This window comes from Microtus pennsylvanicus, chromosome 9 (assembly GCF_037038515.1).
Source record: "Microtus pennsylvanicus isolate mMicPen1 chromosome 9, mMicPen1.hap1, whole genome shotgun sequence".
In the NCBI taxonomy this organism is placed as follows: domain Eukaryota; kingdom Metazoa; phylum Chordata; class Mammalia; order Rodentia; family Cricetidae; genus Microtus; species Microtus pennsylvanicus.
This window is the reverse complement of record NC_134587.1, coordinates 40,016,006-40,036,798: the sequence shown is the minus strand read 5'-3', so window position 1 is coordinate 40,036,798 and position 20,793 is coordinate 40,016,006. Positions and strand designations below refer to the sequence as shown.

Below are 20,793 nucleotides of genomic sequence, written 5' to 3'. Positions count from 1 at the left end.
ACCCTACCCCACAGAGGAGCATAGGAAAGGGGCTTCCTGGCTCAGGGGCCTGGCCATGGTGTCTACGCCTATAAGGCTCTGTGGACGCAGGTGTGGTTCCTTGTGCAGCCATACCTCACTTTTTATTTATTTATTTTTAATTAATATTATTGATACAGCTAGCTGAGATTGCAGGAGGTTCTCATCCGGCTGGGTTTAAGAGGCTGTGAACAGCCACCCCGGATAGTCTTGCTGGTGGTTCTGGACCGCCCGTCCACATGGACTGCTCCAACACTGCTCCATTTCCCTCCAGTGCATGGACCTGGCAATGCTCCCTGAGAATCAGCTCCGCCCATCCCCAATCCCCGGCCCTGTGCAATGATCACCCCGCTTGGGGAAAAGCGCCCACTGCCTGAAAGCTGGATTCCGGGGTGTCACAGCCCCGTTTTCATTCCTACCAACATCCTCTCCCAATGCCCTGCAACTGCAGGTCGCCCAAAGCTTGGGGCATGCAGTCTGGTGGCATGAAAGGCACACAGCAGTGCTGCCTGCTCTGTGGGCTTTCCTCAGAGCAGGCATCCCAGTGGGGCAGGCAGGGGGCTCGCGCTAGAATCCTACTTCATAGGGGAGCCACGTGTCATCAGCAGGGGCTGCTATGATCACCCTTCAGGCCCTGTGTGAGACTATTTCTGGAACCCTTCAGACTGATGGGTTCCTCTGGAGCCCCCAGTGCTCGGGCTGTGCTTTGAACAACAGGGCCTATGTGTGTCCTCAGCCTATTTGGGGGACTTACTGCCTAGAGACTCCGTGACAGAGGCCTGCGGAGAGAGGAGGTGTTGGCATTTCTCTGTCCATGGGGTCTCAGAACCTTTGAAGAGAGCCTGTGTGCTTTGTGTCAGGTGAAGGGAGCTGGGTCATGTGACAGAATTCGGAGTATCAGAGGCCCTTCTGCAGGGTCTTGGCAAGTCATGGTCTTCAAGGATGGCTGCAGGAAGGGGATTTGGGGCAGTTAGAAGTGTGTCTCACCCCACTTTTTACCTCTCCAGTAAGCACACAGTTCTATGAAACTATACACCCCTGCTTTCACGAGGCCCATAATCTCCTTGTGCATAAGAGCTGAGTTCTTATCTGGAGCTCAGAAAGGGGTGAGGTAGGACCCAGGTTTGCCTATGTTCCTTACACAACAGGGAGATCCCCACAGGAGCAGACAGCTGAACCTTTGGAAGCTCAAGGTGGGTCCTTTGACAGAGGAGTGAATGTGTAGAAATGTGTGGGACGTGTGGAGGCATGTGTACGTGTCTTGTGGGGCACACCATGGATGCATGCAAGTGTGTATGTGTCTGTTGTGGGGCACACCATGGATGCATGCATGTGTGTACTTGTCTGTTGTGGGGCACACCATGGATGCATGCATGTGTGTACGTGTCTGTTGTGGGGAACACCATGGATGCATGCATGTGTGTACGTGTCTGTTGTGGGGCATACCATGGATGCATGCATGTGTGTACGTGTCTGTTGTGGGGCACACCATGGATGCACGCATGTGTGTACGTGTCTGTTGTGGGGCACACCATGGATGCACGCATGTGTGTATGTGTCTGTTGTGGGCACACCATGGATGCATGTGTGTGCGTGTGTGCATTCTGGGCCTTGCTTTCCCTTCGTGTAGGTTCTCGTCTCTTGGCTGCTGCATTGGGATGCAGGCATCTGATAACCACAGATGGAGTAAACGCCACATCCTGGTTCCTGGGCCTCAGTTGTCTCTGCCTTCAGGCTATCCCCCACCCCCCATCATCCTCCTGTGTCCATGCCCCAGTGCTCCCATCCACTCTGCAGATCCTCTCACAGCCTTCAGCCAGCCAGGTGGGCCCCTGGGGTTGCTTGAAAAATAGTCTCTGGGCTTGTGGCATTCACAGCAATTTCAGGGGGCTCAAGAGACACTCCTGATTGAAGGATGACCTCCAGTAGACAGTGGTCACAGAGGCTCAGAGAATGACACTCCTGGCTGCAGTGTGGCTTTCAAGATGGTAGCTCCCTGGATTCTTTCTGGTTTTTACAGATGTGGTAGTCACGTGATATGGGAGCCACCAGGAAGTCAGTGATTGTGCCTCTTTTGAAACTTTTGCCTTTGATGGGATGGGGTCTCCACATCCCTGCCTGTTGCCCTGTATTCTCCTGGCCCTTTTCCTGTTGCGTAACCCTGGCTTAGCTCTCTCAGCCAAGCTCTAAGTCCAGACAGTGACAGTGATGCCCTGGAGCCCAACTGGCCTGCGTTCTTCATTCAGGACTCTTGGGTCAGGCTCTGAAGGATCATGGCACAGTCTGAGGGGAGGCAGGGGGTGGGGCTTTATCCTGAAGGATGTAACTCTCCATAGTCATCAGCCACTCTCTGGCAAGTGCTGCACCTCAGCAGGCCCCTCCCTCAGCAGGCCCCTCCCTCAGCAGGCCCCTCCCTCAGCAGGCCCCTCCCTCAGTATGACTGCCACCACTTACATGGATGACAGCATCTAGTACCCTGGCACCTACCAAAAGAGGTTTATGCACCTCCAGCTCCCAAGAACAAAATTTAACCGCTGCTGGGGTTGACAGTTTGTCTAGCCCAGAACTGATCAGTTAGCACCTTGTAGCGGGAACAGAAAATGACATTGCTAGCCCTGTCCTGAGAGCCCCAGAGGGAGTGGACCTTTGTGCTCGGCCACCTACACAGGGTTTGCCTCATGTCATTTGTCCCCATGCGTTGTGGGAATCACAGAGCAGGAGACAGGGTATCGGGACTCAGGGACTTTCAAGATGGCAAACTTGGCTCTTCCAATGTTAGGGAGTGCTGCTATCAAGTGGCTGCTAGGGGTACCTGCTCCTGAGTCAGGTGGCCATCCAGGGATACCCATTCCTGAGGCAGGTGGCTTCTAGTGGTACCTACCACTGAGGCTGTGGTCAGCCAGGGTTTCCCACCCCTGAGGCCATGGTCAACCATGGATACCTGCCCCTGAGGCAGTGGTCAGCCAGGGGTACCCGCTCCTGAGGCCATGGTCAGCCAGGCGTACCAGCTCCTGAGGCAGGTGGTCAACTGGGGTCCCGTCCACATCCTCACTAGCTCCTACTCAAGACAGGTGATTGTTCCAGTGGCCCCTACAGTCTCCCCTCAAAGCTCTGGTCTCCAAGCAAGCTCCAATCTGGGCTCTTCCGGACATGACCTTAGCTTGAGCCAGCCTGCAGCACTGTGCTCAGAAGTAGGTGTGCCAGTCCTGTGCTACCTGTGAGGCTGTGTCTCAGACTGACTGGGGCCTGCAGATTGCTCTTGTGAATAACTCCAGAAGTGTTCTCCCTCTCTCTCTACTCTCATGTGTGTGTGCATGTGCGTGTGCGTGTGTGTGTGACGTGCACTAGTGACTGTGGACACATGTCCTAGGCAGCTGCTCAACTGGGAGAGCAGTGTGTGAGCTGCAGCTGAGCGCCTGGTGGTGGCAGCCACGCTCACCGACACTGCAGCTGCAACACACAGGACAGACCCCAGAGCTGCCTAGGGCCTCAGCATCACTCGGTGCTTGCTGAAGTCGTCTGCTGCCAAGTGCAGCCCAGCGGGTTCTGCCCCCCTCTAGGTCTCACCCCTCCTCCCCAGTGGGACCCCAGTAGATGCCACCTCGCTGCTCCTTACAATTTTACATAATTTGCGTTCCTGAGCACTTTTGTTCTGTTTTTGGAATTTATATAAACATCACGTAGGGCACTTTCTCCTGATACTTGGTTTCCAGGGCATTTTCTTGTTTGTCAGACTCCCCCTCCCTTTCTCCTTCCTTTTGCCCGAATGCCTTTTTCTTTTTGAGAGTATGTTATTATCCTGGGGTGGCCTCAGACTCATTCTGCAGCCGAGGACGACTTTTGCTGGCCTTTCACACCCCCTTCTCCAGTGCTGAGTTACAGGCACTCTGCACCATATCGAGTCCACGCAATATTGGGGTTCAAACCCAGGGTCTTGAGAATGCTAATCAAGCAGTTTTTCAACTGAGCCATCTCCCCGACTAATCCACACTTTTTGTTTTGTTTTGATTTTTGAGACTGGGTTTCTCTGTGTTCTGGTTGTCCTGGAACTTGCTCTGTAGACCAGGCTAGCTTCAGATTCACAGAGATCTGCCTGCCTTTTCCTCTGGAGTGCTGAGATTAAAGGTGTGTTTCACCATGGCCTGGTCCAACCCACACTTTTAACTTTTACTTTTTCTGAATTTGTGTTCTGTGATTAGTATAGTAATGTCGTCAGGCTTCATTCATGTTAAAGCATGTGTCAGAATTTTGTTGCTTTTTTAGATTTATTTATTTTATTTTATGTGTATGAGTGTTTTGCATGCATGTATGTCTGTGCGCCACATGCATGCAGTGACCACAGAGGCCAGAAAGCCTGGATCTAGGACTGGAGTTAGGGATGTTTGGTTTGTGAGTGGCCATGTGAGTGAGTCTAGATGGCAATGCTTATCAGACACGATTCAAAAATAGTCTTTTCCATGATCTCCTGAGTAGATTGGGAACGTGGGGACCATGGGAGAGGGTAGGAGAGGAGAGGAAGGGAGGGGAGCGGAGAAAAATGTACAGCTTAATAAAAACGATTTAAATAAAAGAAAACAGTCTTTCCTCTTCTGTGGGTTGTCTTTTTAATTAATTAACGTGTGTGTGTGAGTTGTGTGTGTGAGTGAGTGTGTGTGTGTGTGTGTGTGTGAGAGTGAGAGAGAGAGAGAGAGAGAGAGAGGGAGGGAGGGAGAGAGAGAGAGAGAGAGAGAGGAGAGAACACATGGGGAAGTCAGAAGAATTCACAGAAGTTGGTTCTCTCACCCATGGGTCCCAGGGATGGAATACAAGTTGTCAGGCTTGGCAGCAAAGCTCCCTTACCCAGTGAGTCATCGTGTGGTCCCAGGCTGTGGCCTCTTTGCTCTGCCTTCAGGATCTTTGAGGCCTCATGCTTTCAGTTGTGTGACTTCTGATGTCTTTCCTATTGCCTGCGCTTCTGCTGTCCATTTGAAACCTCTTACAGACTCAGCACCTCAAACTCTCCCTCCCTTGTTGTCCAAGCATTTGATAGCTGATTTGATAGGGTGTGGTGGGAAAAATTGTTTCCTTCATTCCTGTGTAGTGTGTTTTTTTCATCCCCCCATGTTTGTAGATTTACCCCTGACTTACCACTTTTGTTGGTTTATGCTGGGCTCCCTGCTCTGCCCCTAAGATCCAGGCATCTGTCCATCAGTGTGGTCCAGCATCACACTGCTTTGATCACTGTAGTTTTGTAATATGTTCTTTTTGTTTATATGGCTTTGGTTTTGGTTTTGAGACAGGGTCTCTATATCAGGCTGGCTTAGAACTCAGAGATATGCCTGCCTCTGCTCCCTGAGTGCTGGAATTAGAGCCATGCAGCACCACGCCCAGCTTGCAGTATACTTTGAAGTCAGGGTGTTTTCCTTTTTCAAATTTTTATTTTTTAAGGAATTTTATGATCAGGGCCCCTTGGGATTTCATGGGAATATTGAGATGAGATGAAGAAAACCCTCCATTTGGATTTTGACAAGGACTGCAGTAAAGCTGCCTGTCCCTGTGGTGTCAGCTGTCAACAGCACCGAGTCCCCAGTCAGTAGAGGGACTTCTGTTTAGTTACACCTTCCTGTTCTGTTCACAGAATGTTGTGGCTTCAGTGTCTAAAACTTTGCCTTCTTGGTTAAGTTTGCTCTTCACCATTTCCGCTGCCGTTGTCTCTAACGTTGAATTCTAATTTCCATTCGGGGTATTCTCGGTTAATGTTCAGTGAGCTCCGAGTGCTGGCTGTGTGTCTGCAGGAGTCCTCGCCTAGCCAGCTTCAGCAGTTCCCATGACAAAGACCAGAGTTAGCTGAGGGAGTCACGGGGGATGGCCTCAATCAGGACGGACTGTTGGAGGCCGTTTTCTTGATTGCCCATTGATGTAGGAGGGCACAGCCTACTGTGGACCGTGACATTTCTGGACAGGTAAACATAGATTGTATACGGATGCTGGCTAAGCAGGAGCCATCATGGCCAAGCCAGTATGCAGTGTCCCTCCATGGTTTCTGCTTCAGGCTCATGCCTCGAATTCCTGACTTCTCTCAGTGATGCACTATAATGCTGCAGGTGCTGTGGGATGCTGCAGAGAGGCATGCTCACTCTCAGCTGGCCCCAGAGATCTGTGGAGTACTCAAGGTCTGAAGAGGCTAATGGGAGCTGCTCAGGGTGTGTATTCTCTCTCAGCTGGACAGGCTTAGATGTGTGGAGCACCTGCACCTTGTGTTCCATGTACTTGTTCATATTTCATCTATGGACGTTTTATCTGATTATTCTACCGTTGTCTAAATAATGGAGCCAGGTCTTGGTGGATAGCACTCTGAAAATGTGACTTTGTGTGCAAAAATGTTGATCAAAACAGAACCTTGAGATGACCCCAGATGGCCTGCATAGGTCCTAATGTGATCTAAGGTGTGCTTGCAGGAAGAGGCAGGAGGTGTGTGCGTGCGCATTAATTCCCAGCAGCATGTACAGAGAGCCACGTTGGCAGCTCCCCTGTTATCAACACCCCACTAGGATGGCCCATTTCTTACAGTCTCTGAGCCTGCATTGGCATGTCATTGTCACCCACAGCGGCTGTCTGTCTTGCACTCCCTGTAGGTTTCCACAGATATGTATCAGTCACATGCCTGCCATTCTGGTTTGAGATGGGCAGTGTTACTGCTGCCAGGGTCACCTGTGCTCCATTTGTATGTCCTTCCGTCTCCCCAGCCCATGGGAGCCACATCTTTTCCCTGTCTCCACAGTGGGGGCATGGGAGATTTGGCAGCCAGAGAAGCAGTTGCTCGGGACATGAACCGAGAGAGTTTGATATCTTGTCTTAACAGCTGGGAGAATGATGCACCTACCACCCTATGGACGCCTAGGCCAGGGGACCTGGCAGAGGAGGGTGGCCCTGTCTGCACCTGAGTTTCCCCAGGTGACTGACCAGGACACCTCCCCCTGCCCCCCAGAGCTGTGCAAAAGCATGTTCCCATTGTTTTCAGAAGCCAGTGTGTGGTCAACGTCAAGGGGCTTACCAAGAGAGAAGCGTTAGGCTTGGAGTGACCATGAATCGAATTGCTCTGGTCCTCTCTGGGGACCTTTGACTTCTTCTTCTGCCTGACACTCATTTAAAGCCACAAATGATGGAAATGTCCCTGACTTCTCTCAGGCCTCCCCACCTTGATGACCCCTGTCTGAGAGCCTGTTTTCATAGCTGCCCCACTTTTTACCACTCTGTCTGTCGTGGCCAACTGGCAGCGACCCCAAAGATACCCACATCTTAGACCCTGGCACCCATGAAATCGTTCATGTGGTAGAGGCGTGTGCGGACATGACGCTGTAGGATCTTGAGGTGAGGAGGGCAGTGAAGCTGTGCACCTCTGTTCCTGGACGTCTCTAGAATACCCCTTGGGTGGAGAAAATGGCTAGCCTTCTCCATGGCCTGTCCAGCAGCACCCCTCGACCCTGAGACTTTCCAGGGTTGCCACAATTTCAGGTCAGGTCCAGAATGCTGCAGGTTCCCCGGTACTACCAGCAAGTGGTTTCCAACCGATTCTCTTCAGGGATTCACGGCTAGTGCTCCAGTCCCTGTACTGACTCTCTAGGCTGGGCTTCTCAAAGCTACCAGATCAGCCATCTCTGCCCTCTGAGGGCCAAGAACACCATGGCAGTTACTGTGATACTCATGCTGGCAGCCTTGGCCCGTGCCTGCTAGCGGCGCTGGGAACAGAGGCGGGGGGGGGCTCTTCTGCACCTCCCACTTGCCCCATGGAGCATTATTGGGGTCTTGGGTGGGTGGTGGGCTGCAAGGGCTAGAAAAGGTCCTCAGAGGACCATGGTGTTGGCATCAGAGAAGGTAGGGGGCCGGGTCATTGCAGACAGGCAAAAGACAGAAGGCTCAGAGACCTGAGGGTGCTTGGGGCTGGGTCAGACATCTATCCATCCTGAACCTTGGGTCAACTGTCCTTTCAATGCCATCTGCCAGGTCCTCTTAAGGGACTCACAGGAGCCCCTTCCACCCAGTTAACTACTTCGAGGCTAGGCATACCATACTGGCTCTAACTGGGTGAACTTCTCTGAGTCTGTCTTTGTATGCGATTCTGCGCCTGCTAGAGTGGCCTGCCTATTGTGCTGATACTTTTTGCCCACCTCTGAGTTCTTGTGCATCTGGGTAGCCCCTCCTGACTTCTGTCTTTCGTCCATTGCAGTCACATGGAGGTGCTCCCAGCTGGATCGGTCCTCACGTCCCTGCTGTTTTAAAATGTTCTTGGAATTTGAGTTTAGTTGATTACTGGTTATTTCGATCTCTTTCTGGCCTGGGATTGGTCTTGGCCCATTGGGGAAAAAAGTTCCTAGAACTCAAAGTCAAGATAGACCCTACCAGTGCTGAATTCATAGCTTGTTATGGCCTTACCTCCTGGATGTAGCTCCTCAGCCCAGTGGGGCTGGCTATAGTAACTGCACAGGGCACGGGTGTGGCTGAGAGATGGTGGGGCATGGGTTGGGCTCCCCAGCTTCTTAATAACCTCGAGCACATTGCTCCTTACACTGGACTCATGCTGCAAGGAAGCCAGTTACCAGTCTTCGCACTCAAGGACTCGGTAAAACTCAAGTGTCCACCGGGCCTGGTAAGGCTAAGTGAGCTGCTGGAGGCCAGTGCCACCTTGTGGCAACTCCCAGAGCTGCAGGTGTCTAAAGGGATCCTGGCCTTTTGGCAGGCCCTACTCCACATCTCCTCCTATATCCGTTTGGCTCCTGATGCTGCCTAGGCTGTGACCAGGAGCATCCAAGGTGCTGGCAGACTGGTGGTTCCTGGATTTCAGGATGGGCTCTTCATTGACTAAAACTCTGGTTAGCCATCCTTGGCCCCTTGGGTGGCAGTGTGAGTACGCAGGAGAGGAAGGGGGGTGGTCGTCTGGGTTCCAAGCTCTTCTGACACCATTGTACAGGCCACCAAACTTTGTGACTGATCCTTAGGAGGTGCAGCTTTTTCTAAGAACGCAGCAAATGCTGCACTCCATGTCTGCTGGCTGTATTTGGAGTTCCTCCTACAGACTTTGTGAAGGCTGTATTCTAGGCTTACGCCCCATGGCCTGGCCTGGGGTGCCTGAAGTCTGGCTCTAGTCTGTCAGAGCTGGGGTGTCTATGATGACCTAACATGTCCAACCAGAGATCGTGCTACTACCTAAGAGACTCATCCCTGCTTGCCGGACAGAAAACAGATAAGTGTCCTGAGCTGTCACAGCCCCTGGCCAAGACAGCTCTGCCCCAGGGGTCCTGCCGGCTGAGATACTGAGATGTCCTGTCAGCTGAGATACTGAGATGTCCTGCCGGCTGAGATACTGAGATGTCCTGCCAGCTGAGATACTGAGATGTCCTGTCAGCTGAGATACTGAGATGTCCTGCATCCTTACTTCCACACTTTCATGATCATGTCGCTGGGATCGTGGGCCTGCCCCTCCAGTCCTGGTCCTGGCTCTGCATCCTTCTGACCCTGGGAGCCCTGCTAAAAGCCTCTGCCTTCTCACCTCTGACAGCTGTGTCTCCAGTTCCTCGGAGGGCTTTCCTCTGTCCAGAGACCACAGAACACTGCCAGGCCCACCAGCAGCAGAAGGGGCAGCATTATCGGTGTTTCTGGTTCTGTGGACAGTTGGGGTTTACTAACCCAGGCTTCTTGATTGTCCACTTGACTACGTCTGGAATTAACTAAAAACCTATGAGGGATTTTTTTCCTAATTAAATCGTTAGAAGTAGAAGACCCACTTTTTTCACTCTTTCTGTTTCTCTGCGTAGCCCTGGCTGTCCCGGAACTCGCTATGTAGACCAGGCTGGCCTCAAATTCACAGAGACTTGCCTGTCTTTGCCTCCTTCATGCTGGGATTAAAGGCATGAACCACCATCACCTGGTGGCAAGACCCACTTTGAGATCAGATCTTTTGAAGTGGGAAGATCTACCATTAATCTGGGCACCACCGTCTGCAGGCAGCCTATATAAAGGACATGGAAGAAGGAAGTTTCTGCTCTCTTTGCTTGCTCTTGCTCTCACTAGCAAGTCCATTCTTTCAAAAACTGGAGCCTACTCCTTTGGGGTTTCAGCATATAGTGAAGACCAGCTGAGATATCCAGCCTCGTGAACTGAGTGACCACTGGATACTTGGACCCTCCGTTGGTAAACGGCCATTACTGAACTAGCTGGACCACAGCCTGTAAGCCATTCTAGTAAATTCCATATATGCATTCCTCTAGAGAACCCTGACTAACACAGATTTTGATACTAGGAGTGGTTCTATAGCAAGAGAAGTATAAGAATGTATTTTTAAAGTGTCTGGAATAGGCTACCAATTTGACACCTGCAGTTATGGAAGCCTCTCCTAGAAGCTGGGAGAGTATTGAAAGCCCGTGGTGTGGACTATTTCACAAACCTAAGAAGATAAATGCATTTGCTTTTCCTGACTTACCAACTGTGAGGGCAATGGATAGTTTTCCTTTTATTAATTAAATGTTTTCATTTACTTTACAGTTTCCCCTCCCTCCTCTCCTGTTCCCTCACCTCCTCTGTTTCTGTTCAGAAAGGGACAGGCCTCCCAGGGGTATCAAGTTGAGGTAGGACTAAGCTCCTCCCCTTGTATTGAGGCTGAGCAAGGCAGCCCAGTATGAAGAATAGGTTCCCCAAAAGCCAGCCCAAGCATTAGGGACAGCCCCTGATCCTCTGCTAGTTCTACAAATAGTCCAAGCTACATAACTGTCCACATATGTATGCAGAGGGCCTAGGTCGGTCCCATGCAGCTCTTGGTCCAGAGTCTGTGAGCTCCCATGAGCCCAGGTGAGTTGTTAGTTAGTTGTTTCTGTGGGTTCCCTTGTGATGACCTTGACCCCCCCAGCTCACTCGTACAATCCCCCTTCCCTCCTCAACAGGATTCCTGGAGCTCGAAGGGGCAATGGATCTGATGACTCTGTGTATAAAACTTCTGACAGTTTGTGAGAAATAAGGAAAATGATGCTGCTGGCTGGTTGCTCCGAGCATCTCTGGATAAGTTGACAACGAAAAGAATGAGCTCCATGATCAAATGAACCAATGTTAGCCTCTCGGAAGATGGTGGAGGACAACGATGAACTCATTGCTAAAACTGAGCAGCTCTAGATGCACATATACAGTCTAGAGGTTTCTGAGTGTGTCCTGGAAGAGAATCTTCTCTCCTGCAGCCATAGAGCTCAAGTTGTGGGAAATCAAACTGGTGTCCTTATTATAAGGTTGACTGAATAACAGCGAAAATTTAAGTCCCAGGCTCGGAGGGTGTCAGTGGTTAAAGTAAGGACATCAGTTGGTAAAGAATGAGATCCTGTAACTTGGGAAGGAGATGTGTGGGAGGGCCCTCCTAAAGCTGAAAACTTTGAACCCTTGGATTCTCAAGGGTTTATCTCACCTGAGGAAGTAGTCTCTCACCCCCACCCTCGCCTTTTTCTGCCTTTGACTGAGGGAATTAATCCTTCCTTGTCTGCCTGGAGACTTATAACCAGATTTGAGGCAAAGCAGACTCCTGGAGGAAATGCGGTCCGTGAGGAGGTGCGCTACATCAGTAAGGAGCTCAATGTGTTTGCCAATTCCGTCAAGTAGAAGTCTGGGGGAATGTGTGTGAGAAGGATTTTAAGAGTGTGGGACACTGGTGATGTTGTGGGGCTCCAAGGGAAGACCATGCGGAAATGAGCCAATAGAAAGTCTTTATTCCAGCTAGCTGGTGCCTGCATCTCGGTACTCAGGACCTGAAAACAGGATCCATATTTAAGCAAGAAAAGTCATATACTAGCTGGAAAGTCCCCAAGGTTCCCTTCCCACAGCTGCAAGCTAAGCAAAGAGTACAAAAGTAAAATACGAGATTAGCAAAAATAATTAGGTCAGGATAACGGTTGCAAAGAGCCCATGTCCTTGAGATGTTTTTCTTCCCGGAATTGTTTTCCTTAGTCTCCCTTACAGTTACCGGCACTTTGCTCAGCAAGACAAAGTTCATCCAAGATGCCAAAATGGAGTCACCATAGACAGCTTGCAGCCTGTGTCATAGAGGAAAGAACATAAACTGGATCAGGCTGAGTTTGTTGATATGAGCCCTCTGAGTAAAGATTCTAGGTTTAATATGGAGGGTCGCACAGTTTAAAAAAAAACAGGTGTCAAAGTTTTGTTTTGATAAATACTGAAGCAGTTATCAAAAGTTGGTCTACTTGAAAGGATTTGGAGATGCCTGATATCCCTTTGGTTTAGTGGCGATGAAGGGGTTTTAGGAAGGATTTTGATCGTCTGTCTCTTCCATAAAGTATGTGCTACTCAGCTACTTCCTACTGTTCTTTAGAACAGCCATTATTCTGATCCCCAATTGTAATGGTCAATATTGTCAATTTGACAGGATCTATACCCTTCTGAGAAAGAATCCCTGAGCATGCTTGTGGGGGAGTTTCTGGACCGAGTTCCTTGAGATGGAAGACTCACCCTATGTACCCACGGCACCGTTCGTGGGCTGGGTCCGAGACCCAGTTAAAAGGGCAAGAACAATGAACATCATAGTTTATGTCTCTCTGCTTCCTGAGTGCGGGTGCAGTGTGACAGTGGCCTCATGTCCCCACTGTCCCTCCGTCCCCACCACAAGGAACCATGCCCTTGTGAGCCCAAACAAACTCTTCCTTCGGCTGATTTTGCAGCAGGTACAAAAAAACACCAACATGCCAATGCCGTCTCTCCTCCCCAGCAGGCCCTGATCATGTGGGTGGTCCCTGCATGTCTGTCTCTGCTGTGGTTCAGCACGCTGCTGTACCAAGGGATCCAGAAGCTGGGCGGCCTGGGAGTGCCAGGAACCTTCCACCCTCCCAACAGAGTCATTCTGCCTGCTGGCAAGCCCTTCAGAAGGCTACTAACCTCTGCCTGCCCCCACTTCCACCCCTCAGCTGGACTGCTCCGGGACAGACTGCCTCCCAAGCTATAACCTGAAGTAGCCTGCTGGGCTCCTATCCCAGCAATCGCTAAGGTTGAGGACTCAGCAGTGTGGCTACCGGGCAATCCTATGCCCACCACAGCACACTGGCAGAGCGAACACTGGCCAGGTCTGCCCATGTCTTCCAGGGCAGTCACTCCTCACTCAGACAGGGTTGGTGAGAGGCCAGGAGCTGCTCCTCTAGGGTCATTCACCTCTGCTGTTCAACAGGAGGGGAACATTTCCCGGAATGTTCCAGGGAGTGTGGTCTTTGACCCAGGGGACTTGGGTACCTGGGAGGAACCTGGGTTGCCAGCAAAGAGACAAAAATGAGGTTGATGATAGGGTCTGGGACAGCCGGTGGGAAGCCAGGCCAAGGGACACCACAGATGAGGGGATGTCAGTTGAGTCCCAGGGCAAATATATCTTCATCTTAACGTTTTATTTGGAGAGGGTTGGGATTCTCATGACGTCATAAGAAGAAATTCAGGGTGGTCCCCAGTATTGCCCAGATGCCCCCATGGTAACCGTTGTCAACAATAAGATCAAGTCCCACAAGACACAGGTTGGTCAGTTCTGCCCAGAAAGGTTTTTCCTGTTTCCTGTGACTGAGGGGGAGTGTGTGCAATGAGTAAGAATGTGTGGATGTGTGTGCATGTGCATACATGCGCACATATGTGAGTATGTTTGCTGGTGTGAGCATGTGTGTGCATGTGCACATGTGAGTGAGCAAGCGTGTTAAGTATATATGAGCATTCTGTCTATGTGAATATGTGTGTTTGTGTGGCTATGGGTGCATGTGTGAGTGGGCATGTGTCTGCATGAGTATGTCTGCATATGTGCATGTGGAAGGGTGTGTATCTGAGTGTATTATGTGAGCACATGAGCGTGTATATGTGTGTATGTGCATGATCCTATATATATGCATGCACTGTGCACATGTGCATATGAGTGAACAAGCATATGTGTGAGCACACGAACATGTACATGTTTGTGTATTCCCGTGTATGTGAGTGTGAATGCATGTGAGAGTGTGTGCGCATGTGTGAGTGTGGTGCCGGGCATTTTATCAGTTTGTGTAGGGCTGTGTACCCGCCACCCCTGTCCTTCAGTGACAGGACTGCTCAGCACAGCTGGGATCATCTTGCTGCCTATTTAGAGCCACATCTGCTTCTCTTTCCTGACTCTGTGTCCTCTTATCTGTCCCCTTTCCTACAGTTTGGCCATTGTTCTTTTTTATATATGACCCAGGACCCTGGCTTGCTGCAGTCTGTCAGCTGTTGCAGGCTGTGGTCACGGATGGAGCTGCTGTGAGCATCTCTGCAGAGCCACCTGTGTGGGTGCAGCTTTCACAGCTCCCTGCCACACGCCCAGTGCAGACCGTCGTAACGTGACTTTTATCTTTTGTGTGTTCACCAACACACGGAACACATCCTTCTCCCAGCGGGGCTGCTATCACTAATCTCCCAGGGAGGCTAGATCAGAGCAGGGCAGACAGGGGTTCAACCCATCGGAACTCCGGGGGCCTGTGCGCAGGGTCCTTTAAGAGGTGACTCTGGTGCCAGTCTTTGGGGGTGTTCTGAGGGTGGTCTTTGCTGTCACGGAGGCCCATTACCAAGAAAGGACCTCAAAGTGTCAAATGCGACATCCCCAAACACATGTCTGTCTTCATGTTGAGACCAAAGGAGAGACTTTATTTGCCAAGAGTCTTCAGAAATCAAGTGAGGTCAGTTGGGATGCCTGGGTGTCTTACACCAATGGAGGAGGAGATGCAGAACAGAAGGCTACGTGAAGACAGAGGCAGAGAGTAGGGAGATGCGACCATAGACGCATCAGGAAAATGATGATGATGCCCAGTGCTGGCTCCGCAATACCTGGACCTCAGGTCTCTGGGCTGTAAAGCTGCAGGACAGTAAATACCAAGTGCTACACTTTCCTAAGCACAGCATCCGCAGTCGTTTCTCAGGGCCAGGTTTCCCGCTCTACTCAGACACATCACGTAAGGCCCACTACAACCGTGATTCTGGGAATCTATCACACACAATCTTCTACACAGAACTGAGTGCTGCTTGGCTTCTGTAGGACAACCCAGCAGCAGGCAGAATGTGAGCTCTGAGACGCGCTGCTCAGAGCCACTCTGGGCTGAACCTCCCCCAGCCTCTGACAGTGACTCTGTGCTGCCCTGTCCGGCTACCAACACCTTGGCCTGCCGTGTCTTACACTCAGATCAAAATTCACATACCGGAAGCTGACTAGCTCCTCTTTGGGACGTCGTAGCAGTTATCTGGGGAGACAAGGGGATGTCAGATGGCTTGCTGAGCCTCCCCTTGACTCCCCATCCCAATCCTCAGGTCGTCTGTGCCAGGCACACCAAGCTGCAATTCTGCCTTCTCTGGACCCTTTCTGGGCCAAAGCAGGGAGCCTACCTTGGTCTATCAAGTCGATGATATTTTGTGAATCCAGCCCATATTTTTTGCAGATGTTTTCAAATCTTTTCAGGTAAGACTTCTCAAACTTTGGGATGCGTCCTGGGGACAAATTTGGGACTTTGTTGGGGAGGGGTCCCAAGGCACCATTCCATCATGTGTCTAGGGCCCAAGGGAGACCCCCTACCAGTGGCTGGGATTCCCGAACAGACGGGGGTTGGGTTACCATAGAGCGCCAGCACGTGGGTCTTGGTCCCATTCTTGATGTTCTCCATGTAGAAGATGACGTACATTCTGTAGTCAGTCTCTGAGAGCCGCACCCTGTTTTCCCCCTCGTCTGCAGAGACAGAAGTCCTCACCCCCTTTTCCCCTGGCACTGGGGCACCCCACCCCCACTTCTGGAGTGAGTGTCATGTGTATGTGTCTTCTGCTAAGCAGACATTGGAAGGAGCAGGAGTTTAGATGCCCAGTACTGGCTCAGGAGGAGGCTGTGGTATGGGAGTATGGGTAGCTGGGTATCATGGCCCCCATCTGTCTGTCTGAGGATGGGCCTTTGTGTGCTGTCTCCACAGGCCTCAGCATAGCCTTTGCCTCTCTGGGAGTTCCAGGCTGGTGATATCCAGAGAGAGGGCCAGGCTGGGGGCCCTTCAGCTGACCCTAGGCTGGAGTGCTCTTGCTTTAGGGTTTGGGGTGAGTGTTTGGCAGAGTGGGCAAGGCCTCAGCAGAAAAGCTTCCTGGCTGCCAGAGAAGGAGGAGCAGGGATTCCACTCACAATCAACGGTGAAGTCCCCGTTGGTCGCTGTCTTTTCACAGACCATGGTCACAGCCACACATTCTCCTTGTACCCTGGGGGACAGAGAGGGGAGAGGCTCAGAGCAAGCACGGGTCCCTTCCCCCTGCCTGCATCACGGCAGGAAGTCACTGAGCCCCCAAGCCTAGTACCTTTGGCTTCCATAACCACCACAGCTCAGAAGGGGCCTTTCAGACCTTTCAGCACCGGGAGGGACACAGAACATAGAAATAGGCCAGGGCACCCCGACCCCATCATGATGATCCCCAGGGAAGGGCTGGCGACCGTTCACACACTGGCCCAGGCATGCAGGTGTGTGAGTGTATGAAGTTCCCGTGCGGCATGGGAACACAGTCTCCCCTAGTTTCAGCTTGCGGGGAGGGGCAGTGGACAACACGCACATAAAATGGAAGTCGAACTGCAGGCTGCCGTTCTTTAAGATACTGATCTTCCGGATGAAGAGCCTCAGGTCTCCGTTTTCTCTAATCCGCGTCATGTTATCTGAGGCCATGAAAAGAGAGGTCCAGGTCCCGGAAATCTGGAAGGAAAGATTGAGTGACGGGAGGCCTATCACAGCCCTGGGGCTGCTTGACCCCCATGGCCACCACACTTCTGGGTGAGTCCCCGAACACTAGCTCCAAGCTGAGACCTCTTTTTGCCTTCCCAGCCCCGCCTCTGCCCTCATTCCTCTCAGGGTTCCTTCTGTACCCTCTGGCTGCCATCATGACTGGGCTGGGAAGGGCTCCCATGGCACAGACACCCTGTTTCAAGGTCGAGCATCCTACCCAGTCAAGGGAAGGCAGGTACTCTTCATGAAGCCTAACCTAGCCCCATAGGGCTTGGCCTACCCTGGCCATGTTGTGGTTCCTCTGCACCGTGAAATCCTGGCTGAATTGCGCATTGGCAAGGCTGAGCACCAGGCCCAGCAGCAGCAGTAGGACCATGCTCTCAGGTGGACACCTTGGCCTGCACCTCACTCCCTTATGTCCTGTTCTGTTCTGTGGTTGACAGCGTCTGTGGACAGCCTGTCCACACACATCCTGTGTCCTGTTGGAAGGCCGCCAAAGACAGTCTCCCCCCTTCCCGCTCCCCAGTTAACTGTTCACATCCAAGAGCTAGCTGCAGAACCCACTTGAGGTGATGTGCGGTTGGTTCAGAAAGCAACAGGGGAAGCTAGGACGGGCAGGGTTTGGCCATCAGGTCCCTGAACCCAGACCAGCCTGCTGAGACCACGGGAGACGCTGAGCCCTTGCTCTATCTCTCTAAACTGGGGGAAGGAGCTCAGAACCTAGGTGTTTGAGTCCTGTGTCCACACCCTGTCTGACCTCATTGTTTACGTCTGAGTGAGTTTGGCTCCTCCCAAGCCATCTGCACATCTTGCAGTACAGTCTACAGCAGAGCCAGCCACCTGGCCCCCATAGGATGCCATTGAATGCAGCCTGTGGTTCCAAAACTGCAAGAAAGAACCTGAGTGAGGGAGTGCTGGTGAAGACAGCCCCCAAGTGATTGTGGAGGGGTTCTGAGAGAGGACAATGTCCTGGACTTTGAGGGTACAGTGGTTGGAGCACACAGATCAAGGGTCAGACGCGATCCCGTCCTGGCTGGAGACTGGCCGTGGGAGGTGGTGGTGAGACGCATCCTGGAAATGTCTGCACAGCTCCTACAGCTGTGTCTCTGGAGCCCACTGCCTCCGGACACAGGTGCGTTGGTGGCAGCGGAGGGGAGGCTTTATTCCTTTGAAGAGATAAGGCTAAGCTTGGCAGCCAGGGCCGGAAGAGCTCAGCCCCCTTCAGGCCATCCAAAGGGCTGACACCCACCAACAGCCACTTCCCTACTTATGCAGTTCTGCCATCTATGTGCCTTTGGCTGATGTGGTTCTGAGATAAAGGGAGCCCACCTGTCCCTGGGTACCTGGCAGGTGTCAAGCATTAGAAACCATCATTGAAACCACACACAGTTAACGCCAATGCTAAGTTCTTTGACTTCTAATCTCCCTTTCTGTTGATCATTTTCCCATAAATAGGGATGGGGCAACATGACACCAGTGCTGTTGGCTTTTCCTTGGTCCCCCCCCCAGCTGTTCTGAACAAAAGAGCTGTCAGTCCAATAACCTTATATATTCCATACCATTGAGCCCTTCTTGCTTGAGCTCCCGAGCTTCAGCCTGACCCAGGACTGTCCCAAACTATTCGTGCTGGGCTTTTTCCTGTCACGAGCCTTGGGGAACTCCAGGTGACTGCATGATCACTTCTACCCAGGTCAGAGATGGCCCACATGCCCTGCTGGCCTCACAGGACTGCTCGTGAGAGGTAGAGAAGAAGCAACGCTGTGATTGGTGCAAACACGAACTTTATTTGCATAACAAGTTTGCTTAGACCAGAAGGAAATGCCTGGTTTATATCTGGTTTGATGAACTAGAGAGCACACAACCTAGCTAGACTCTGTAAAAGGAGCTGCGGGCTGTGTTCCTGCAGCCCCACCTCCCGGCCGCCTGGCTAGCTTATGCCCCGAAATAATTACACGGAAACTATATTCTTTTAAACATTACCTGGCCCATTAGTTCCAATCTCTTATTGGCTAATTCTCACATCTCGATTAATCCATTTTTAATAATCTGTGTAGCCCCACAAGGTGTGGCTTACCAGAAAAGATCTTAACCTGCGTCTATGTTGTGTGGGAGAATCATGGTGACTGCCTGACTCGGCTTCTTTCTCCCAGCATTCTGTTCTGTCTACTCTGCCTACCTAATTTTCTGTCCTATTAAAGGGCCAAGGCAGTTTCTTTATTAACCAATAAAATCAACACAAAACAAAAGACTCCCACATCAGCTAGACACACAACCTCCTTTGCTAGCTACCCTGGTATTGCAGCACTAGGCCCAATGAAAACCTTTCCTTGACTGTGATTTTTGTTGTGGTTTGTAAGCTTGTTTGAGCTAAGGTTTTTTTTAAAAAAATATTTATTTATTTATTATGTATACAATATTCTGTCTGTGTGTATGTATACCTGCAGGCCAGAAGAGGGACCAGACCTCATTACAGATGGTTGTGAGCCATCATGTGGTTGCTGGGAATTGAACTCAGGACCTTTGGAAGAACAGGCAATGCTCTTAACCTCTGAGCCATCTCTCCAGCCCTGAGCTAAGGTTTTGTGTAGCCAAAGATGACCACGAGTTCTTGATCATCTTGCCTCCATTTCCCCAAGCGATTCCAGGCATGTTCGGTTTGACTGGCCTTGACTATATTTGGTGTGGGCTGAGCTGGTCACACACACACACACAAACACACACGAAGCAGGAGAGACAATGGAGCGTCAGTGGCAGCGAGGGCGGCTGAGCAGTGGGCAGGCCCAGCTGCAGAACATCAGAGCCTCTGGCCGCACAGACACCTGCACAGCAGCCGCGTGGATGAGGGAGAGCCAGCAGCCGCTGCTGCCCCCTTACTCAACAGCTGTGACAGTGGCCATAGTAACAGGAGGTCCCCAACTATTTGAGGGATCGGGCTGGTCAGAAATAAGTGAAGTGGAGGCAAAAAGAGGCTGGAGAGCAGAAGCTGGAGGACAGAACACTGTAAAAAGTCAGAGAGGAATTACCACAGGCCGTGGGCACTTGAAGCGCTCCCAAGAGCTGTCAAGACTCCAGAGCCAAGGGCCTCGGGCAGCCCATTGCTGAGAACTTAGGTATACTCACTTTACAGGCTGAACAAATCTATAATTCTAGGATAGAAGAGTCTGGCTACCTAAAGCCACCCAAGAGCTGTGACACTAGGGGGCGCCACCTGCTACTGCTCTTATCTGACTTTTGCTGTCTTGTCACTGAGGTCAAAAACAAGAAGAGATCAGCGCCCCATTTTTTAATTGGGTTAATTAGCATTTTAAAGTCTAGTTTCTTGAGTTCTCTATATATTTTGGAGATCAGACCTTTGTCTGTTGTGGGGTTGGTGAAGATCTTCTCCCAGTCAGTAGGTTGCCTTTGTGTCTTAGTGACAGTGTCCTTTGCTTTACAGAAGCTTCTCAGTTTTAGTAGGTCCCATTTATTCAATGTTGCCCTTAATGTCTGTGCTTCTGGGGTTATACCTAAGAAGCGATCGCCTGTGCCCATCTGTTGTAGGGTATTGCCCACTTTCTCTTCTATCAGATTCAGTGTTTTCGGGCTGATATTGAGGTCTTTAATCCATTTGGACTTGAGTTTTGTGCACGGTGATAGATATGGGTCTATTTTCATTCTTCTACAGGTTGACATCCAGTTGTGCCAGCACCATTTGTTGAAGATGCTTTCTTTCTTCCAATGTAAACTTTTAGCTCCTTTATCGAAAATGAGGTGTTCATAGGTTTGTGGGATAAAGTCCGGGTCTTCTATACGATTCCATTGGTCGACTTCTCTGTTTTTATGCCAGTACCACCCTGTTTTCATTACTGTAGCTCGGTAATAGAGTTTGAAGTCAGGGATGGTAATGCCTCCAGAAGATCCTTTATTGTATAGGATTGTTTTGGCTATCCTGGGTTTTTTGTTTTTCCATATAAAGTTGATTATTGTCCTCTCCAGATCTGTGAAGAATTTTGATGGGATCTTGATGGGGATTGCATTGAATCTATAAATTGCCTTT

General features: G+C 51.0%; 1 protein-coding gene across 1 annotated transcript; it reads right to left on the bottom strand.

Annotated features, from left to right (window-relative positions):
- Positions 1 to 14,659: 14,659 nt before the first annotated feature.
- Positions 14,660 to 17,190, bottom strand: Lcn9 (lipocalin 9). Its single transcript, XM_075984437.1, has 7 exons — positions 17,038 to 17,190; positions 16,591 to 16,727; positions 16,172 to 16,245; positions 15,626 to 15,736; positions 15,400 to 15,501; positions 15,216 to 15,257; positions 14,660 to 14,875 (listed from the first exon to the last, which is right to left on the bottom strand). The coding sequence occupies exons 1-6, from the start codon at positions 17,131 to 17,133 to the stop codon at positions 15,226 to 15,228; spliced, it is 552 nt and encodes a 183-aa protein (XP_075840552.1). The 5' UTR covers positions 17,134 to 17,190; the 3' UTR covers positions 14,660 to 14,875; positions 15,216 to 15,225.
- Between the last annotated feature and the right edge of the window lie 3,603 nt (positions 17,191 to 20,793).